The following is a 20,860-nucleotide window of genomic DNA, read 5'->3' as shown; positions in this document are numbered from 1 at the left end:
CCCTGGCTCCGTCCCCTCGGGGGAGGTATATAGATCTGCTGCCTGCAGGCTGTTCTCAGCACCGAGCAGTCGCAGGCAGGCACAGTTCTAGCTGATTAAAACCACTGTTCACTTCAATTCTCCGTCTCGTGTGAATTGATGGTCACATCACTCCCCACACACAATGACTTGGGACTGGTATCGAACCCAGATCAGCGTCGCAGTGAGGCAGCAGTGCTAACCACTATGCCACCGTGCTGCCCTAGAGATAAGATTTGTAAGGGGAATTTTTAATATTCTGCTGGGATACTAACCAGGACTGGATTGTGTAAGGGTGCTTCTTAACATTGGACACACTATCCAATTCTTACATTATTGAAGCCTTAACTTGTTTATGGAAATTACCTTTTGACAGTGAATGCAGACATAAGTGTTGGGAAAGCTAGAGACAGAATTCTACCACCAATGTCTGGGTATCAGTAAATTATGTGTATTGTTTGAGGTGTAGCAGTAACTAAAGTCAGCATAGTCCCAGATGACCATAAGCTGCTTTTCCTGTTGGTGATTTAACCTGAGCATCATCACACCTCAGGCAAGGGGCAAGGTTGAGAAGGCAGAGCCTTCATGAATGACCTCGCCCAGTACGGGAATGGAACCCGTGCTGTTGGCTTCGTTCTGTATCACAAACCAGCTGTCCAACCAACTGAGCTAAACTGCCCAGGTGCAGCATCATTGTCTATATCCATAAATAATGCACTCCAGGTACTGGACTACCTGCAATTTTGACTACATTGAAGATAAAAATTCAAACAAGACAAGCCAAAACACCGGTAAAAAAAATAGAAGATGACATGTGTTTGCCCTATTTAAGTATCCCTTATCTTCCTCGAGACTTGGTCTCCCTGGTGTTTAATGCCGTGGTATGCTCCCTGCACTTGGCGCAATACCTATAAATAGTACACAAGTTGCTATGATGGAGCACTTGAAGACTTGCTTTTTTAGCTGCGGGTTGCCAGATGTTACACTGTGGAAGTGTTGCCCTGACACCTGATTTTCTCCCATGGCATTCTGACTGTCGCTTGGACAGGGAACATGAAGTGTCTGCTGGCATGTTTCAGGCCTTAGGACCATGTGGGCACTGCAGGGTCTCCAGTGTTTTAAACAGACAATAATTTGATTTAGTTGGGCAGGCTAGGTTCACTTTGATTTTGTTGGGTTTACTTTTTATGCTTATTAGACCAGTGGTGCCCTAAAAGGGCATTGGTGTAACCCTGATCTGTCCATTAAACCAAGCCCAGATGCCAGACATAGTTCTGACCCTCCAGCTGCTCTCTGGATCAGGGGGAAATGGCCAACCACAGGGGCCAGGATCCGGCCGCCGACACTGTGCTTGAAGTTGGCCAGAGGCTTTTCAATGTTAACAGGGGGATGCTGGCGTCGGCCAGCGAGTATTTCCGGGCCTTGTTCGGCGGCGGCGCCAGGGAAAGCTCGGAGAGCCACATCGTTCTGCGAGGCCTGGATCCCGAAGCCTTCCGGCTTCTGCTGGGCTTCGCCGCCCGGGGCCGAGTGAGTGTGGACCGGCAGAATGTGGAGGCTCTGCTGGAGGCGGCCGACTTCCTACTCTTCGAGCGGGTCAAGCGGCTGTGCGCCGCCTTCCTGCAGCGTGAGCTGCGGGTGGGAAACTGCGCGGGGCTCCTGGCCTTGGCCCAGCGCCTGGCCTGCCCGGGCCTGGCTGCCGCCGCCCGCGGGGTGGCCCTCACCCATCTGGCCGCCCTCATGGCTGAGGAGGAAGAGTTCCTGCAGCTTCCCAAAGAGGCTCTGGTCGAGCTCCTGGCCAGTGACCACCTGTACGTAACCAGGGAAGACCAGGTGTTTGAAGCAGTGATGAAGTGGGCCAGCCACCACCACAGCAGAGAAGGTCAAGTTCTGGATCTGCTGGCCTTGGTCAGGGCCCCCTTACTCAGCCTGTCCTTCCTTGACCTGCTTATTAAACGCTCCAAGCGCAGTCTGCAGGATGACCCTCACAGCAGGTTCCTGAGAATATTAAATCACAACCTTCCACTGAGCTGGACAATGGCTCAACCCCAGCCCCATAGCAACAGGAGGTATGAGACCATGTATGTCCTAGGGGGCAAACACGACCAAGAACAACAGGAACTATTTCAGTTTCATCCTAAAACCAACACCTGGCAAGCCTGCTCTCCTCTTCGACGCAGAAACCTCACCCAATACGCGGTAGCAGCAGTAGGTAACAGTGTGTGCAAATTACAATGCAGTAGGTTGCGTAAACTGCTTGGCACTGTTGTATATTTTGGGATAATTTATGATTTAACTGCTTATTCAAATGAATGCTATAAAATTACGTTTGTTGGCTATTTAAAATGTGTTTCAATGCCCATCAAGATAATACATGTCATATAAACATAGAAAAGAGGGTGGCACAGTGGTTAGCACCGTTGATGAGGACCCGGGTTCAAGCCCAGCCCCAGGTCACTGTCCGTGTGGAGTTTGCACATTCTACTCGTGACTGCATGGGTCTCGCCCCCCCCCCCTCCAGAACGCAAAGATGTGCCGGGTAGGTGAATTGACAAAGCTAAATTGCCCTGAATTGGAAAAAACAATAATTGGATACTCTAAATTTATTTTTAAAAATTGAAAAAATTGGAAAAATTAAAAAAGGAAATACAAAGAAGAAAAAAAAATAAGAGCAGAAGTAGGCCATTCAGCCCTTCAAACCTGCTCCACCGCTCAACATGTTCATGGTTGCCTTTGCTGGGGCATGAAATATTTCCCTTCCAGGCACCTTGGGCGGGATTCTCCCATTGCCGGCAGAGTGTCCACGCCGTCGGAAAGGCCGTCACATTTTACGACAGTGTGACCGGACCGCTGGGAGTACAAATTCTGGCCCCTGTAAGGGGCCAGCACGACGCTGGAGTGGTTCACGCCACTCCAGCCTCCCATCCTGGCACGAACTGTGCGCCGCGGGATCCGCGCATGCGCAGTGGCGCCAGCGGCAACCCACACATGCGCGGTAGCCTCCCTCAACGTGCCGATCCCGACGCAACATGGCACGAGAGTTCAGGGGCCGGTGTGGAAGAAAATAGGCCTGGGGAACGATCCGCGATCGGGGCCCACCGATCAGCAGGCCAGCCCCCTTAGGAGCCCCCCCCCCCCCCCCCCCCCCGGGGTCGGAGCACCCCCCCCACCGCCACAGGCCGCCACCTGACCCGGCACGCAGAGTTCCTGCCAGCTGCGACCTGTTGTGAGCGGCGCCGGCGGGACTCTGCCTTTTACAGCGGCTGCTCGGCCCATCCCGGGCCGAGAATCGGTGGCCCGGCCACGTAGAGGGACTGGCGCCACGCCAAACGCACCAGCGTCAGTGGCGCGATTCTCAGCACCACGGAGTGGTGACATCAGGGCGGTGTGGCCCGGTTGCAGGGATTGCCCAGCCTGGGAGAATCCCACCTCTAGTGTCTGAAACAAACCTGGTTAGAACTTTACTTTGACTGCGTGGGTTAAATGTAAAGTTCTCCTTACAAACACTCACAGGTGAAATGCAGGCCTGGTTAGTTGCAGAATAACGCTCCCTCAAACCCAATCTTAGAGCGTCCAGTGTGAATTTTCACAACTGAGGCTGCAGAAATAATTTTCCTAGCACCTTTATAGCCCAGGAGGCAGAGGACAATTCCGACCTTTCAGTCTGGAATTAATCTAAATACAGATGTTAAAGACATGGTGGCACAGTGGTAAGCACTGCAGCCATACTGCACCAGGGACCCAGATTCAAATCCGGCCTTGACTGTAGAGTTTGCATGTTCTCTCCTTGGGTTTCGTCTGGGTGTTCTGGTTTCCTCCTACACTCCAAAGATGTGCAGATTAGGTGGGGTTACGGGGATAGGGCAGAGGAGTGCACTTGGGTAGGGCGCTCTTTCGGACGATCGGTGCAGACTTGATGAACAGAATGGTCTCCTGAACTGCATCGATTCTACTCTATGTGTATAGCGTTTAATTCCACTGTGACATTCAGCCTCAGGTACTTAGTGCCAGTTCATCAGCTATTAAGAATATGTGAACAAACTTGGTAAAATAAATAAAATTCAGGGTTTGGTGGTGCCAATATAAATTTCAGACATCGCATGTTCAATATCAAGTGCTTGAGTGCGGGGTCAGTACATATGAATAAAAAACATTCTAGGCCTTTTAATAGATTAACCTCCCTTAGCTCTTCTCAATGCATTCCTTCATCTCTGTCTCCACAAATGTGTCTACCTCTCATTTGCATTTATCCTGATTTTATGTCCGTAATCCTCAGTCAGCAAATTTGAACCTCAACTAAAATGCTCAACTATCCATTTCAGTGAGATTCCAAAAGATGATCAAGCAGTTTCCTCGGTGGGAAAATCAGAAAAGTGATCCAGGTTCATTTCTGTCTTCCCGTAACAGGTTTAGCCACATTTGTCGTGTCACATGTCAAGGACATCATATGTCAGAGCTGTCACATATCCTTAGCACAAATGTAGTGTTTGGCTGAATTGACCACTTATTTGTTAAGTTGTCAATCAAACATCTGATTCACTGTGAATCACAAGTAGCAATCAAGACTGAGTAACCCAGAAAAAGTTGAGTAAGTAAATCTTTTTTTTTCAAAATAGTAAGTATAGCAAAACCAACAAATCAAGTAATTTCTTCAGACTTTGTTTGCTGCCTGTTGACGTCAGTGTACTGCATGTCGGTTAGCTCTGTGCTAAAGCCTCTGAGTCAGAAGATTGTGGGTTTAACTCCCACTGCAGGGACTTGAGCACACAATCTATAGACTGACGATACCAAGAAAGTGCTATCGTCGGAAGAGCTGTCTTTCAAATGAAAATAAAACCTACCATTTCATGTGCAGGGGTAACAGATCCCACAACACTATTTGAAGAAGCACAAAAGGGTTATCAGTAGTGCCTTGGCCAACATTTATCCCTTAATCAGCACCAAGTCTGATCATCTATCTGCTCATTATCACATTTCATTACAACAGTGACTACACTTCAAAAATGGCTGTAAAGTGCTTTAGGACACCCTGAGTTTGTGATAGGACTAAAAGTACAAACTGTGATAAATGTAGGAATTTCGGATATATATGTATTGTATGTAGCTGGTGCAGTAATGGTTAAAAACCTGAGTCAGGGTGTGTTCTGACTGCTGCAGTAATGTTTTTTTAAAAATCCAGGTTTGAAAGGCAGCTAGACTTTGGGACTACAGAGGTGCAATTAAAAGTAAGATCCTAATTCATTTCAGCCATGGATATTGTTTGCTGAAATAGGACTAATGGAATTTTGTTTATAGAAAGAAGGTTCTGTGGGCAGTAGATAATTAGAGACATTGGGCTGGATTCTCCGTCGGTGGGATCCTCCGCTTTGCCGGCAGCACACTCACGCCCACGGATTTCCTGACAACTTAGGGGTGCCCACAATGGGAAGCCCATTGGCCGGCTGCAACCGGCGGAGGCGCGCAGTTACATATTTTGTGTTATTGTTAAGCATTGTTTAACTGTTAATTGTAAACTATTTTCTTGTAAGATGTTAAAGTTAGGTTAGTTAGTAATAATCTTCATCCAGAAGTGCTGTGTCAGTAATAAAGTTTGTTTTGTGATACCATATCTGTATTTGTGCATTGAGTCACTCCTGGAGTGAAGTACCCTTTCCTCACGGTCTTACAAATTAAATAAAATATTGGGGATTCTACCTGGTATCCGAGCAAATGTTGGGATCTGGTCTGGGATGGTAACAAAAGTGCTTTTTCATAGTTAAAAATAACAGTTATAGGGCGGTACGTGGCACAGTGGTTAGCACTGCTGCCTATGCGCTGAGGACCATGGTTCGAATTCCGGCCCTGGGTCACTGTCCACGTGGAGTTTGCACATTCTCCCCGTGTCTTCGTGGGTTTCACTCCCACAACCCAAAGATGTGCAGGTTAGGTGGATTGGCCGTGCTAAATTGCCCCTTAATTGGAAAAAAAATAATTGGATACTCTAAATTTAACAAAAAAAAACCCAATTATATATCATAACAAAGAGAATAGGCAGCACGGCGGCACAGTGGTTAGCATTACTGTCTCACGTCGCCAAGGACCCGGGTTCGATCCTGGCTCCGGGTCACAGTCCGAGTGGAGTTTGTACATTCTCCCTGTGTCTGAAAAGATGTGCAGGTAGGTGAACTGGCCACGCTAAATTGCACGACTACTTACATACCAAACAACATAAGCAGCTAAGCGATCCCACAACCCACGGATCAGATCTAAGCTCTCCAGTGCTGCCACATCCAGTCGTGAATGGTGGTGGACATTTAAACACACTAGAGGAAGAGGCTCCACAAATATCCCCATCCTCAATAATGAAGGAACCCAGTATATCAGTGCAAATGACAAGGCTGAAACATTCGCAATAATCTTCATCCAGAAGTGCTGAGTGGATGATCCATCTCGTCCTCCTCCTGAGGTCCCTAGCATCATAGATGACAACCTTGAGCCTATTTGATTCACCCCATGTGGTATCAGGAAATGCTAAAGGCATTGAATATAGCAAAAGCTATGGACCCTGACACTATTCCAACAATACTACTGAAGACTTGTGCTCCAGAACTTGGCACGCCCCTAGCCAAGCTGTTCCAGTGCAGTGACAACACTGGCTATGTGGAAAAGTGGCCAGGTATTTCCTGTCAAAAAAAATCAGGACAAATCCAACTCAGCCAATTACCGTCCTATCAGTCTACTCTCAATCGTCAGCAAAATGATGGGAGGGGTCACCAAGGGCTCACATGCGACACTTAGAAATAACCTGCTTATGGACACTAATTTTGGCTTCTGCCAGGGTCACTCAACTCCTGACCTCATTACAGCCTTTGCTAAAACATCGACAAAAGAGTTGAGGTGAGGGTCACTGCTCTTGACATAAAGGCAGCATTTCATCGAGTAAAGCATGAAGCAGCCGTAGCAAAACGGGAATCAATGTGAATCGGGGTGGGGGGGGGGGGCGGACGGACACCTCTCCACTGGTTGGAGTCATACCTGGTACAAAGGAAGATGGCTGTGGTTGTTGGAGGTCAGTCATCTCAGTCCCAGGGCATCACTGCATGGTAGTGTCCTAGGCCCAACCATCTTAAGCTGCTTCATCAATGACCTTCTTTCCAATATAAGGTCAGATTTGGGGATGTTCGCTGATGATTGCACAATGTTCAGCACCAGTTGTGACTCATCAGACACTCTATGCAGTGCATGTGCAAATGCAACAAGACCTGGACAATATCCAGTCTTGGGCTGACAAGTGGCAAGTTACATTTGCATCACAAAAGTACCAGACAATGACCATCTCCAATTAAGAGAGAATCAAACCATCGCCCCTTGACGTTCAATTATATTATCATCACTGACTATCCTGGGGGTTACCATTAATCAGAAACTGAAATGGACTAGCCATTTAAACACTGTGGCTACAAGACCAGGTCAGAGTCTAGAAATCCTGCGGTGAGTATCACCCCGCTGACTCCCCAAAACCTGTCCACCACCTACAAAGAACAAGAAGGAATATTCCCCACTTACCTGGATGAGTGCAGCTCCAACAACACTCAAGTAGCTCAACACCATCCAGGACAAAGCAACCTGCTTGATTGGCACCCCTTCCACAAACATTCACTCTCTCCACCACCGAAGCAAAGTAGAAGCCGTGTGTACCATCTACAAGATGCACTGCAGTAACTCACCAAGGCTCCTGATGCAGCACCTTCCGAAGCCATGATCACTACCATCTAGAAGGACAAGGGCAGCAGATACATGGGAACCCCACCATCCGAAGGTTCCCCTCCAAGTCACTCACCATCCTGCCTTGGAAATATTTTGCTGTTTCTTCACTGTTGTTGGGTCAAAACCAGGAACTCCCTTGCTAACGGCACTGTGGGTGCACCTACATCACACGGTTTGCAGTAGCTCAAGAAGGACTCACCACCACCTTCTCAAGGGTAAATAGGGATGGGCAACAAATGCTGACCTAGCAACTGAAGCCCACATCCTGTAAAAATTAATTTTAAAAAAGTTATACTTACACCATGGTTCTGAGGGACCACAATAACCATAGTTCACCAGAACAATCTATGTCACATTACAATTCGGTAGTAATTTAGATTATTCATAGAATCCCTTCAGTGCAGAAGCAGGCCATTCACCCCTTTGAGTCTGCACCAACCCTCCAAAGGAGCAATCTACCTCGGCCCACTCCACAGTCCTACCCCCGCGCATTGATCATGGCCAATCCACCTAACCTGCGCATCTTTGGACTGTGGAAGGCACCCGGAGGAAACCCACGCAGACACGGGAGGACCTGCAAACTCCACACGGTCACCCAGGGTCCTGACGCTGTGAGGCAGCAGTGCTAAATGCTGTGTACCCTATTGTTAAGCAAGTCTTTGAAGTGTGTGGTAGCTTTTATTAGTTGAATGAGAACTAACTGTGAATTACTTGCTTGCATAATCACGAAACAGTAAAGATGAAGCTTTACGAATCAATAGCTAAAGTCAATGAATGACCAAGGAAATTATGTTCCTCAATAAAAAATGGGCAATGCTATTAGTTCTGTGTAATTGACAACCCGGGAACTAGATTACAAAAAATTGTGTCTTTTAGCAAAAACAGGTTTTGATTCTAAGTTGCAAGATTTGAAGCTGCAGGTTCTTATTTTATTTACCGTGTGTTCAACACAGAAACATTTGTATTTCATTGGGTGAAAGTCTGGGAGATTATCCTTTTTCAGTCTGTACAAAGCCTGATTTAGGAACGTTTCCCACTTTCAGATAAAGCTGTTCTATGTCTTTTTCTGTAACAGGGAATTTCATCTTTGTGACGGGAGGTTACTTCCGAGATGAGATGGTGTGGTACTGTGTGGACTGGGTGCTGATTTATAACCACTGTGAAGACAGCTGGACGGAAGGGCCGGCGATGAAGCAGTCTCGCAACTGGCACTGTGCAGTAGGTGTTGGCATGTACCTTTATGTGCTGGGAGGGAGTACTGACACAGCCGTCATTGCTGATGTTGAGCGGCTGCCATTGATGGCCACAGAATGGGAGGACATGCAGCCGATGGTGGAACCCGTGGAGAGGGCTGCAGTGGTTAGTGTCGGCACCAATATCTATGTTTTGTGCGGACTAGATGAAAACGGCGATGTTTACAGTGGGGTGCAGCGGCTGGATGTGGAGTGTGATGTTTGGGATGTAATCTCCTTCTCCCCACGTCCGCGGTAGGTCCTGTTTAATTTTCATGATGAAGTTTGTTAATTTGACACTACCTTGCAGTTGTGTGTATGCCTACAGCTTCCCTGATGGCTTTCAATTTAGATTGACCTTATTTAAGCTCTCAGTCTAGCCTCATGCCTGGCCCATCTGGACCCATCTTCTATTTCTTGTCCCATTGCCTCTGCCCAGTCTGCCTTGCCCCATCATTCCTTTGCCATTACAATCTCTCATGCCTCCCACCTTATCAGAGTACTTCCCTCATACTGCTTCCCTCTTTTCCTTGCTTCTGCACTTCCTGAAAATGTTACGTCTCTAACTTTTTCTAAGGCTGAGATAGACATTTTTAATCAGTAAAGGAACCAAGGGTTATGGGGATAAGGCGGGTAAGTGGTTTGAGGATTATCACCTCAGATCAATCACAATCTCATCGAATGGCAGAGCCTACTTCTGTTCCTACATCTTTTTTTATAGAATTCATTTTTACGGGATATGGGCTTCTCTGGCTAGTCCAGCATTCGTTGCCCGTCCCTACTTGCCCTTGAGATGGTTGTGGTGAGCCTTCTTGAACCTCTGCAGTCCATGTGGTGTAGGTACACCCACAGTGCTGTTAGGGAGGGAGATCCAGGATCTCAACTTAGCGACAGTGAAGGAACGGCAATATATTCCTAAATCAGGATGGCGAGTGGCTTGGAGGAGATGTTTCAGCTTGTGGTGTTCCCATGTATCTTCTGCCCTTGTTCTTCTAGATGATAGTGGTCGTGGGTTTGGAAGGTGCTGGCTGAGGAACCTTGGTGAGTTCCTGCAGTGCATCTTGTAAGGTCACAAACATGAAACGTTAATTGTGTTTTCTGCTGCACAGTTACCATTTGACCTGCTGAATTTTCTGAACATTTTGTGGCCATCCTGTTTAAAGTTAGCTTTGCCTGTGATGAGCTGTAACTAAGCATAAGTTAGTTGCACTGTATCAGATATCTCAGAATTAAATACAGTTCAGCAGCAATTTCACTGACACTGGTGTTTTCTTTACCCGTTTAAGGTACGATCTCTGTGCCACCATTCTGAATGGTGCATTCTACATAGTGGGAGGTCAGACATTCCGTCTGGACACAGACACTGATGAATGGACCCCAGTGGATGAGGAATGCTTGAATCAAAAATTCTTCAGCGGTTGCACTACAGTTAACGGGAGGATCTTTCTCCTGGCAGAGAGGAGAGGGAACACATCGATCCCAAACATGATGCTCTTCGACCCTTATACAGACACATGTCAGGTGGTGGATGTGGCTGTGCCCTGCCCACTCCCTGTACGGGGCTGTGTATCCATCCAAAAGTTCAATGTGAGGTCTGGGGTCTAATCAGATGCAGTTTAAGAGAGGATGAATCATTTGTATTGCTGGCCTCAGATCAATGCCACCTTTTGAGAGTGGCGTAAAGACTGGGGAATCCCTATGCCAACTTACCCTGTATGGGAGAGACTGCAATCATTACCACTCTGGGGATACCACAAACAGATTCTGGGGGTCCTTATTGGTACTATCAAAAGGCACCTTGAAACCTGCCCGTTAATAATGCAGAGAGTATGCATTAATTATAAGCTCCTACCTACCAGCTGTTCCCTCTATGGCTCCTTATCCTGCTTTCCAACTTTTTCTCTCCCTCATCCATGCTTTTCTTGCTTCCAGACTTGATTAATGTTTTCCCAGTCACCGCCTGCATGGGAACAGAGGAACTAAGTTCCTAGCCATAGTGTCCTATCTCTCAACTCAACCAAAGCTCTGCCGTTGGCCCTATCCCACAAGTCTCGTTTGCTCTTCACCTCCCTCCTTACTGACTTGGATTGATAACCTAATGTGCCAAATAAACATCTCCCCACAACCAGACTCCTCTCTATCTCTGTAATCTCCAGTAGCCCCTTAAGCTTACTCTGAATCCAGCCTCTTTTGCATTCATCCCCCTCCACTCTCCCCCTTCACTCCACTATTAGCAGTAATACCTACCACCATCTAGACCACTGCAATTCATTCATAAACCCCTCCCCACCTCTCCAGCTCCCTCTTTGCTGTTTTAAGATCCTCCTTAAAACCCACCTCCTATCTTTCTTTTGCTCAGTATCCATTTTCCTTATGCCTTGGAATGTTGTTCTACATTAGAGAGGTATTAGTAGAGCCCTACTTCTTCCTGCTGATCTGCAATCAGTTGACCTCTTTCGGTATTTTTGTTTCTGTTCACTGTGGGTGTGTATTACGGACTGAAAGCAATGTTGTATTTCCCTGTCTCTGTTTGCAGCATCACTGAAATGCACAAAGTGAAAGATTCAAGAGAAGAAACTGGATGTTGGCAGGAAACCAGATTATTTGAATAAATGATTTATATTCAGCAGTACTCATCCGACGTACTCACAAGCATCTGGATGGTCTAAAACTGAAATCAAAACATCTAATGTCACTTCACTGTGCTAACAGGGCAGGAAATTCTAGAAATACAGAGCAAGTCCTTTAGCATCAAAGAAAAAGGACAAACAAGCCTGTGTTTTTTTGATAAATTTAGTGTACCCAATTCATTTTTTTCCAATTAAGGGGCAATTTAGCGTGTTCAATCCACCTACCTTGTACATCTTTGGGTTGTGGTGGTGAAACCCACGCAAACATGGGGAGAATGTGCAAACTCCACACGGACAGTGACAGAGCCGGGATCGAACCTGGGACCTCGGTGCCGTGAGGCAACAGGGATAACCCACTGCGCCACCGTGCTGCCCCTGTGTTGAGGGTTGGAGCCATGGTTGAGGTTGGAGACTTAAATGTTAACCTGCTTTTTCACTCTTGGATACTGACAAGTCTGCGGTGTCGATCCAGATTTTTCTTTTTGTTTCACATTGTCAGCATTGTTTGCCCTTGCAGCTTCAAATTTACTGCAGGCTGGGTTATAGGTGTGTCTAATTTTACCAACCTCAGCTGTGGCACCGACATTGCAGAAATCTCTTTTGTCACATCTTATTAGTGGTTGTTACTGGTAGGCAGTAAGATGCCAGGAGTTGAATTACGGACTATCAAAATCATAGAAATTACACCTATTCAGCAGATCGAGCCCGATCAGCTCTTCATGTGCATCTGTCTGTCCCTAATGGATCACTAAATAGAAACACTCTTTTGCTGGGGTTGTGGAATTAGCTAGGAGAAGATTGACTTCCAGCACTGGGCATGAGAGGCAGCTAAGGTTTCACTGCAATAGAAAGAGAAAAACACCAGAAAGCTCAAGAGTCCTGTGAATCAGCTACTGTATCTGTGACAGAAATCTTCTTTTTAAACATCTATGCCAGATTTCTATCAATCGCCAGGACTCTAAGGGATCTTCCTGGGAAAATTGAATGGTCAGTCTATGTTCACCTTTATAAGTAGCAGTGTGTGATACTTCAGTGTATCAGCAACAGCACCAAAGTTGCATCACCTCCCAACACTGCGTTCATAGAATGGGAGGAGGCCATTTAGCCAATAGAGTCTGCTAGTTCTTTAAAAGAGTAATCAAGTTTGACAAAAAGTCATCCAGACTCGACACATTAGCTCCATTCTCCACAAATGCTGTCAGATGTGCTGAGATTGTCCAGCATTTTTTGTTCTTGTTTCAGATTCCAACAACCGCAGTAATTTGCTTTTATCTTAGTCCCACTCCCCTGCTCTTTCACCATATCCCTGCCGTTTCTTTCTCCTTCAAATGTTTGTCCAATTCCCATTTGAAGACAACTGCTGAGTCTGGATCCACCGCCATATCATTCATGTGGCATACCAGCCCATGGCATCTCAGTATATGACATCAGCTCAATTCTCAACACCAGGTGCACGACTCCAATTTAGTTCCCGATACATCGATGTGTAACACCACTGACAGTCTTTCCTGGGGTGGAGAAACTACGACATCTTCTTCGCAGCCTTCAACACATCATCAATGAAGATGCACATCTTGCCAAGGTCATCCCCACACCCCCACTACTTGCCTTCAAACAACCGCGCAACCTCAACCAAACCATTGTTTGCAGCAAATTACCCAGCCATCAGAACAGCGACCACGACACCACACAACCCTGCCAGGGCAATCTCTGCAAGACATGCCAGATCATTGACACGAATACCACCATTACACATGGAAACACCACCCACCAGGTACGCGGCATATACTCGTGCGACTCGACCAATGTAGTCTACCTCATACGCTGCAGGAAAGGATGTCCTGAAGCGTGGTACATTGGCGAGACCATTCAGACACTGCGACAACGAATGAATGGGCATCGTGCGACAATCACCAGGCAGGAAGGTTCCCTTCCAGTCGGGGAACACTTCAGCAGTCAAAGGCATTCAGCCTCTGATCTCCGGTTAAGCGTTCTCCAAGGCGGTCTTCAGGACACGCGACAACGCAGAATTGCCGAGCAAAAACTTATAGCTAAGTTCCGCACGCATGAGTGCGGCCTCAACCGGGATCTTGGATTCATGTCGCATTACATTCACCCCCCCACCATCTGGCCTGGACTTGCAAAATCCTATCAACTGTCCTGGCTTGAGACAATTCACACCACTTTAACCTGGGATTACCCCCTATCTCTGGATCTGTAATGATTTGATTACCCGCAAATGCTCGCATTCCAAGCATTGTCTGGCATCTCTGACTTTGTCTATATAAATGTTTCTGGAACATACCTCTCCATTCACCTGAGGAAGGAGCAGTGCTCCGAAAGCTCGTGTTTGAAACAAACCTGTTGGACTTTAACCTGGTGGTGTAAGACGTCTTACAGTCTTTTCTTGAGCTATGACTGATTGGCGTAACTGTTCCTTCTGCTGGTTTGGGTATGAAGTGAGGATATTTATCAAAGTTACTAACTATAAATGGAGGCTGTAATTCAGTCTCTGTCTCTGAATGGAGCTTTGTGCTTTTCCCACTGCTTGGACTAGCAGACTATATCATACTACAAGATGATACTTGTCCTTGCCAGATATTCACTTCCAAAGCTTACAAAGAAAAATGCTTTGTTTTGTCCGAGGTGTTCTGGTACAATAGCTAGCAGAGGCTGCATTAAAAAAAATAATAATTTGGGACGCCACGGTGGCGCAATGGTTAGCACTGCTGCTTCACGGCGACGAGGACCCGGGTTCGATCACGGTCCCGGGTCACTGTCCATCTGGAGTTCGCACGTTCTCTGTGTCTGCATGGGTCTCATCCCAGAATCCAAACAAAATGTGCAGGATAGGTGGATTGGCCACGCTAAATTGCCCCTAATTTAAAAAAAAATATTGGCAACAGCACAAAGAATCTTTTATTTTAGCTCAATTTACCTCTCTCGTGGTGAAATAATTTTGATTTGACTTGCAACGAATAGCTTTTTTTTGCGATTTTTATTTTGTCACCGCATTTTTAAAATATAAAAGCATAAAAATGATTTTGAACAGGCTGTGCTGGATGAAGAAAATTGAGAGTATTGATACAGATCTGGGCAGATATTGTCTGAAATTGTTACACACCCAGGCAGATCCTGCCAGGTACTGGTACAGGCCTGGGTGTGTACTATCTTATATTGGTACAGGTACTGTATAATATTGGTACAGATCTGAACGAGTACAGTCTAATATTGGTAAAGATCTGAACAAGTACTGTCTAATATTGGTACAGGTCTGAACAAGTACTGTCTAATACTGGTACAGGTCTGAACGAGTACAGTCTAATATTGGTACAGGTCTGAACGAGTATAGTCTAATATTGGTACAAGTCTGGGCAAGTACAGTGTGACGTTGGTGTCTTTGTTTGTTATTAAGGATCTGGTGCATGTCTACTTTGATTTTTCTTGCTATTAATGAAAACTAAATTAAATGCTTATTTTTAAAATGTTATTGTTGCACTTACCCCATTTTTATTTCTGTTGTGATTATACTCTGAGTAAGGACGGCTGACTGGTGAGAAGATAAAAAATTGTGGTTTGGGCCTTCACTGACCAAACGTTTTATAAGCTGAAAGGTGTGGGAGAGGCCAAATGGTCAAAGAGAAAACTTCAGCAATAGCTCCAGTAAAGTGTGAGAACAGACAATTTGTTGAGGGAACAAGAGGAAAAAAACAACTCCCAGAGGACAGAGAAACAATAGTGCAGTGAATCCCAGACAAAACTCCTGGATGTCAAGGCCACCATGTCTTCACTGCTTGGCATGGGAATACTGACATCTTGTACAAGGGACAGAGCATAGGAAGGCAGTTGTTTAAAAGTTTGATGCGGCCTGGGTGGTCACAGGTTTTCTAGCTGGTCCATTCAAATGGTAGCTCGGGCATGATTGGGTGAAATCAGTCTGCTTTGCTGCGAAAAACATGGTATAATTTTTTTTTAATTTTAGAGTATCCAATTATTTTTTTTCCAATTAAGGGGCAATTTAGCATGGCCAGTCCACTTACCCTGCACATCTTTGGGTTGTAGGGGTGAGACCTATGCAGACACAGGGAGAACGTGCAAACTCCACACCGACAGTGACCCAGGGCAAGGATCGAACCTGGGACCTCGGCGCCGCAAAGCAGCAGTGCTAATCATGGGATAAGAAGGGATTTCTTGAGCCCCTTAGTGTCCAAAATATTGGCTCAGTTGGCCAATAGGCTGGTTTGTGATCCGGAGCAACGGCAACAGCGCAGGTTCAATTCCCAACCTTGCCCCTCGCCTGAGGTATGGTGACCCTCAGGCTAAATCACCATCAATCAGCTCTCTCTCAAAGGGGAGAGTGACCTATGGCCCTCAGGGACTATGGTGACTTTCATTAATTCCTTCATGGCCAAATGAAAACCAGGATGTTTTAAAAACTTCATTGGAAGTAGGCAGTGCTAGCACAGCCAGTATTTCTTACTCATCCCTAATCACCCGACAGAGTGAGCCATTTTATTGAAGTGCTAATTCCTATGGGGTAGGTGTATACACACTGCTGTTAGGGAGGGAAGTCTAGAAATCTGACCTCGTGACATGAAGGAAAGATAATCTAGCTCCTCGGATGTGGATGGCCCTGGTCAGGCCAGCATTTGTTGTCCATTCCTTAACGGCCCTTGAGAAGGTGATGGTGAGCTGCCTTCCTGAAACACTTCAGTCCCGACTGGTGTAGTTACACCCACCGTGCTGTTAGGAGGGGTATTTAGACCCAGCGACTGAATGATCGGCGGCGATACATTTCCCAAGTCAGGATGCTGTGTAGCTTGGAGGGGAACATCCAGGTGGTGGCGTTCCCATGCGTTTGCTGCCCTCATTTTATTAGGTCGTAGAGGTTACAGGTTTAGAAGATGCTGTCAAAGGAGCGTTGGTAAGTTGCTGCAGTGCACCTTGATGAAACACACTGCTGCCACTGTGTATCAGTGGTGGAGGGAATGAGTATTTAAGGGAGTGAATGAGCTGCTGATCAAGCAGGCTGCTTTGTCCTGGATGGTGTCAAATCTCAAGTGCTGTTGGTGCTGCACTCATCTGGGCAATTGGAGAGTATTCCATCACACTCCTGAATTATGCCTAGTGCACAGGATTTGAGAAGCCAGGAGGTGAAATACTCCCTTCAGAATTCGCATCCTGTGACCTGTTCTTGCAACAAGAATCCGTACAGTGCAGGAGGCCATTTGGCCCATCAAGTCTGCACCGACCCTCCGATGACCTCTCTACCTAGACCCAATTGCTCTGCCCTTATACAGTGGTTAGCACTGTTGCTTCACAGTGCCAGGGTCCCAGGTCCGACTCCCGCTTGGGTCACTGTCTGTGCGGAATCTGTACGTTCTCCCCGTGTGTGCGTGGGTTTCCTCCGGGTGCTCCGTTTCCTCTCACAGGTCTCGAAAGATATGTTGTTAGGTGATTTGGACATCCTGAATTCTCCTTCTGTGTACCCGAACAGGCGCCGGAATGTGGTGACTAGGGGATTTTCACGGTAACTTCATTGCAGTGTTAATGTAAGCCTACTTGTGACAATAATAAAGATTATTGTTATTATCCCCATAACTTAACCTACACATCTTTGGACCTAAAGGGAAATTTAGCATGGCCAATCCACCTAACCTCCATGTCTTTGGACTGAGGAAAGCAGAGCACCCAGAGGAAACCCACACAGACACGGGGAAAATGTGCAAATTCCACTCAGTCACCAAGGCCGGAATGGAACCCACGTCCCTTGCGCTGTGACGCAGCAGTGCTAACCACTGTGTCACCATGCCATCTGTAGTCACAGTATTTATGTGGCTGGTTCTGTTGAATTTCTGGACAGTGAATATCCCTGGGATGTTAACGTTGGTGGATTCAGCAATGATAATGCTGTTGACTATCAAGGAGAGACGGTTAGATTCTCTTTTTGTGGTGATGATCATTGCCTGGCATTCGTGCGGCAAAACGTTTACTTGCTCTTTATCAGCCCAAGCCTGAATGTTGTCCAGATATTTCACACTAGAAGCTAGTGGATGCTCCATCATTGAATATATTTAAGGCTGAGATAAACAGATTTTTGGTGTCAAGGAAAATCAAGGCTTATCGGGAGTGGATGGGGGACTGAAGTCGGAGCCAAAGATTAGCCATGATCATGTTGAGTAGTGGAGCAGGCATAAAGTGCCATATGTTCTACTCATGTTCTTATTTTGTATGTTGTGTTCTTACGAATGGTACTGCACAGTGCAATATTCAGCAAATATCCCCACTTCTGACCTTGTGTTGGAAGAAAAATGATCGATGAAGCAGCTGAAGGAGGTTAGGCCTACTATGAAGAACCTCTGCAGCGATGTCCTGGGACTGAGATGATTGGCCTCCGAAAATCACAATTATCTTCTTTTGTGATAGACATAACTCAAAGTTGAGAGTTCCATTGAGTTTAATTTGGATCGGACTGCTTGAATAAGAATGCTGTCTTATGTCAAGGACAGTCACTCTCACCACCCCTCTGGAATTCAGCTCTTTTGTTCACATTTGGGCTGAGGCAGTACTGAGTCCAGGAGCTGAGTGGCCTGGCAGAATTCAAACTGAGCATCGGAGGGCAGGTTAATGGTAAGTGCTATCTGATAGCACGGTCAGTGACAGATTTCATCACTTTACTGATGATCGAGAGTGGGCTGATGAGGTATTAATCGGCCAGGTTGGATTTACCCAGCTTTTTATGGGCAGTACATACCTGAGCAATTTTCCACATTGTTGGGTAGATGCCAGTGATGTAGCTTTACTGGAACAGCATGCCTAGGAGCATGGCTATTTCAGGACCACAAATCTTCAGTATCTACAGCCGGGATATTGTTGTGGCCCATAGCCTTTTCTGTATGCATTCCACAAAGCCATTTCTAAATACACGAGACAAAATCAAATTGATTGAAGACTGGCATCTGTGATGCTGCGACTCTTGAATAGTGGCTAGGATGGATCATTCACTTAGCATTTCTGGCTAAAGATGACATTGAAGACAGAAACTTGAGTTTTCCTCTCAGGTGCTGGGCTACGCCATTATTGAGGATAGGATTTTAATGAAGCCCCTCCTCCTCTTAGTTATCCATCATTCACAAGGGGATGTAACAGGACAGCAAAGCTTTGATCGGATTTGCTGGTTGTGGGTTTGCTTGGTTCTGGCTATAGCATGCTGCGCCCACTGGTCAGCCTACACGCAGTCCTGTGTTTAAGCTTCACCAGCTTGGGAACTCATTTTTATAGAATCCCTACAGTGAAGAAGGAGGCCATTTGGCCCATCGAGCATACATAGACCCTACAAAAGAGCACCCCATCGAGGCCTACCCCATCCCCGTAACCCCACCTAACCTGCACAAGGTGGCAGTCACTGCTCCTGTCACATATACTCCTCAATGAAAACAAGGCAGATTCGCTGGCTTTATGGTAATGGTAAAGTGAAGGATATGTCTAGGTACAAGGTTACAGATCATGCTGTGTTGCCGCTGATGGTATTTACCGCTTCACGATTGCCAAGTTTTAAGCTACTAGATCTCTCTGAATCTAGCTTCTTTAGCGTGGTGGTAATATCACACAACAGAACGGACACAGGACTGCATTCATCATAGGGACTGTGCAGTGATCATTCCTACCATGGATCGATACATTTGTGGAAGAGATTGGTGAGGCTGTTCTCCCACCGCCAGCCGCAGGCTCAGTCTGGCAGCGATGTCATTCAGGACCTACCCACTGGTGCTACTGATCCAGTCTTAGTGATGGACATTGTATTCATCATCACCTTCTCCTCCATCCTCTCCCCTGCCCACTCCTCTCTTCCTCCCTCCCTCCCTCCCCCCCCCACCTAATGGGTGTCAGGACGTTTCTTTCCCCATCTTTGACCTGATGCCATGAGATTGAGGCCCAGAGTCATTTCTAGGAACATTCACTCCTGACTGTTGAGCATTATGACACTTCATACCGAGAGGTGGTGGAGGAAGAGTCTGGTATGTTGGCTGAGAGGTTCGATTTAGTGGGAATTAGTATGTTATGCTATTGCTCAGCTAGTAATGGGGAACCACCCTCCCAATGTTAGCACAAGCCCCAGCTGTTAGGGAGGAGGATGTTGTTGCAGGGTCCAGAGGGGAGGTATGCCCATGACATGTTTGGCACCTCAGTTAATGCCTGATAGTGGATCCAGATTTAATTAATGTTCAGCTTTTCTGTCGTGGTTAGCTACAACTAAATGACCAGTTAAAAATCAACCATATTGCGCAGTTAAGGAGTGACATGAAGGTAGTGAGTCACATCATAGACAAGGACAGTCACTTTCTTTCCTTAAATGAAACTAATGAAACAGAGGGTTTTTAAAAAATGATAACACAGCAGTATACTGGCCTTCCTTATCGACACTAGCTTTTTATTCTGGATTTATTTAATTAATTGGCAGGCTGTGATTTGAATTCATGTCTCCACATTGCTAATTCAGTAATAACCACCAAACTACCATACTCATCTGTGAATAATGAAAGAAATTTTCATATTCTATACAAGTTTTTATTTGGTGTTTTTGCTGTGAATTAAAGAGAGAATCGTTGATTTTTGCAGGGGCAATGTAACCTTTTTTGAACAGGACACAAGAACGTGGGGTCCTTTGTTTAAATAAATTTAGAGTACCCAATTCTTTTTTCTTCTTCAGTTAAGGGGCAATCCACCTACCCTGCACATCTTTGGATTGTGGGGGTGAGACCCACGCAGACACTGTGCAAACTCCATATGGACAGTGACCAGAGATCGAACCCGGGTGAGGCAGCAGTGCTAACCACTGTACCACCGTGCCACCCTGTTGAGAGTTAAACAAAATTAGTTTGCACATTCTTCCCGTGTTTCGCTCCCACAACCCAAAAAAGATGTGCAGGGTAGGTGGATTGGCCACGCTAAATTGCCCCTTAATTGAAAACGAAAATGAATTGGGTACTCTAAATTTATTTTTTAAAAAGGACACACTGTATGTTGTGTCCAGAATATTTTAATCTTAATTATGATAGATAAGTGGTAGAAAATTGTGGATTTTCCTTTAATGTTGGACATACAAAATATATATGAAAAAGAACACAATTAGTTTAACCTCAATGACCATACTATTTCGGATTGTGCTTTTGGATTGCGGGTGGCATAGTTAATGAGAAGGATCCAGTTTGTGAGTTGTTTCTGGAGCACTAAGCT

At 46.1% G+C, this 20,860-nt stretch overlaps 1 protein-coding gene across 1 annotated transcript; it reads left to right on the top strand.

Annotated features, from left to right (window-relative positions):
* Positions 1-761: 761 nt before the first annotated feature.
* Positions 762-11,898, top strand: LOC119953026 (kelch-like protein 23). Its single transcript, XM_038776801.1, has 3 exons — positions 762-2,227; positions 8,837-9,248; positions 10,280-11,898. Exons 1-3 carry the CDS (start codon positions 1,327-1,329, stop codon positions 10,596-10,598), a joined length of 1,632 nt encoding a protein of 543 aa, XP_038632729.1. The 5' UTR covers positions 762-1,326; the 3' UTR covers positions 10,599-11,898.
* Positions 11,899-20,860: the final 8,962 nt, after the last annotated feature.

The sequence above is a fragment of the Scyliorhinus canicula genome, chromosome 18 (genome assembly GCF_902713615.1).
Source record: "Scyliorhinus canicula chromosome 18, sScyCan1.1, whole genome shotgun sequence".
Lineage (NCBI taxonomy): Eukaryota > Metazoa > Chordata > Chondrichthyes > Carcharhiniformes > Scyliorhinidae > Scyliorhinus > Scyliorhinus canicula.
Note: the sequence above shows the minus strand (reverse complement) of the source record. Positions and strands in the feature narration are given on the sequence as shown.

What these genes read in the sequence shown, in the direction of transcription:
- LOC119953026 (XM_038776801.1), top strand. Translation starts at nt 1,327, where the DNA reads ATGGCCAACCACAGGGGCCAGGATCCGGCCGCCGACACTGTGCTTGAA. An exon ending in ATACGCGGTAGCAGCAGTAG is followed by an intron (nt 2,228 to 8,836) that starts GTAACAGTGTGT and finishes TTTCTGTAACAG; the next exon opens with GGAATTTCATCTTTGTGACG. An exon ending in TCCTTCTCCCCACGTCCGCG is followed by an intron (nt 9,249 to 10,279) that starts GTAGGTCCTGTT and finishes TACCCGTTTAAG; the next exon opens with GTACGATCTCTGTGCCACCA.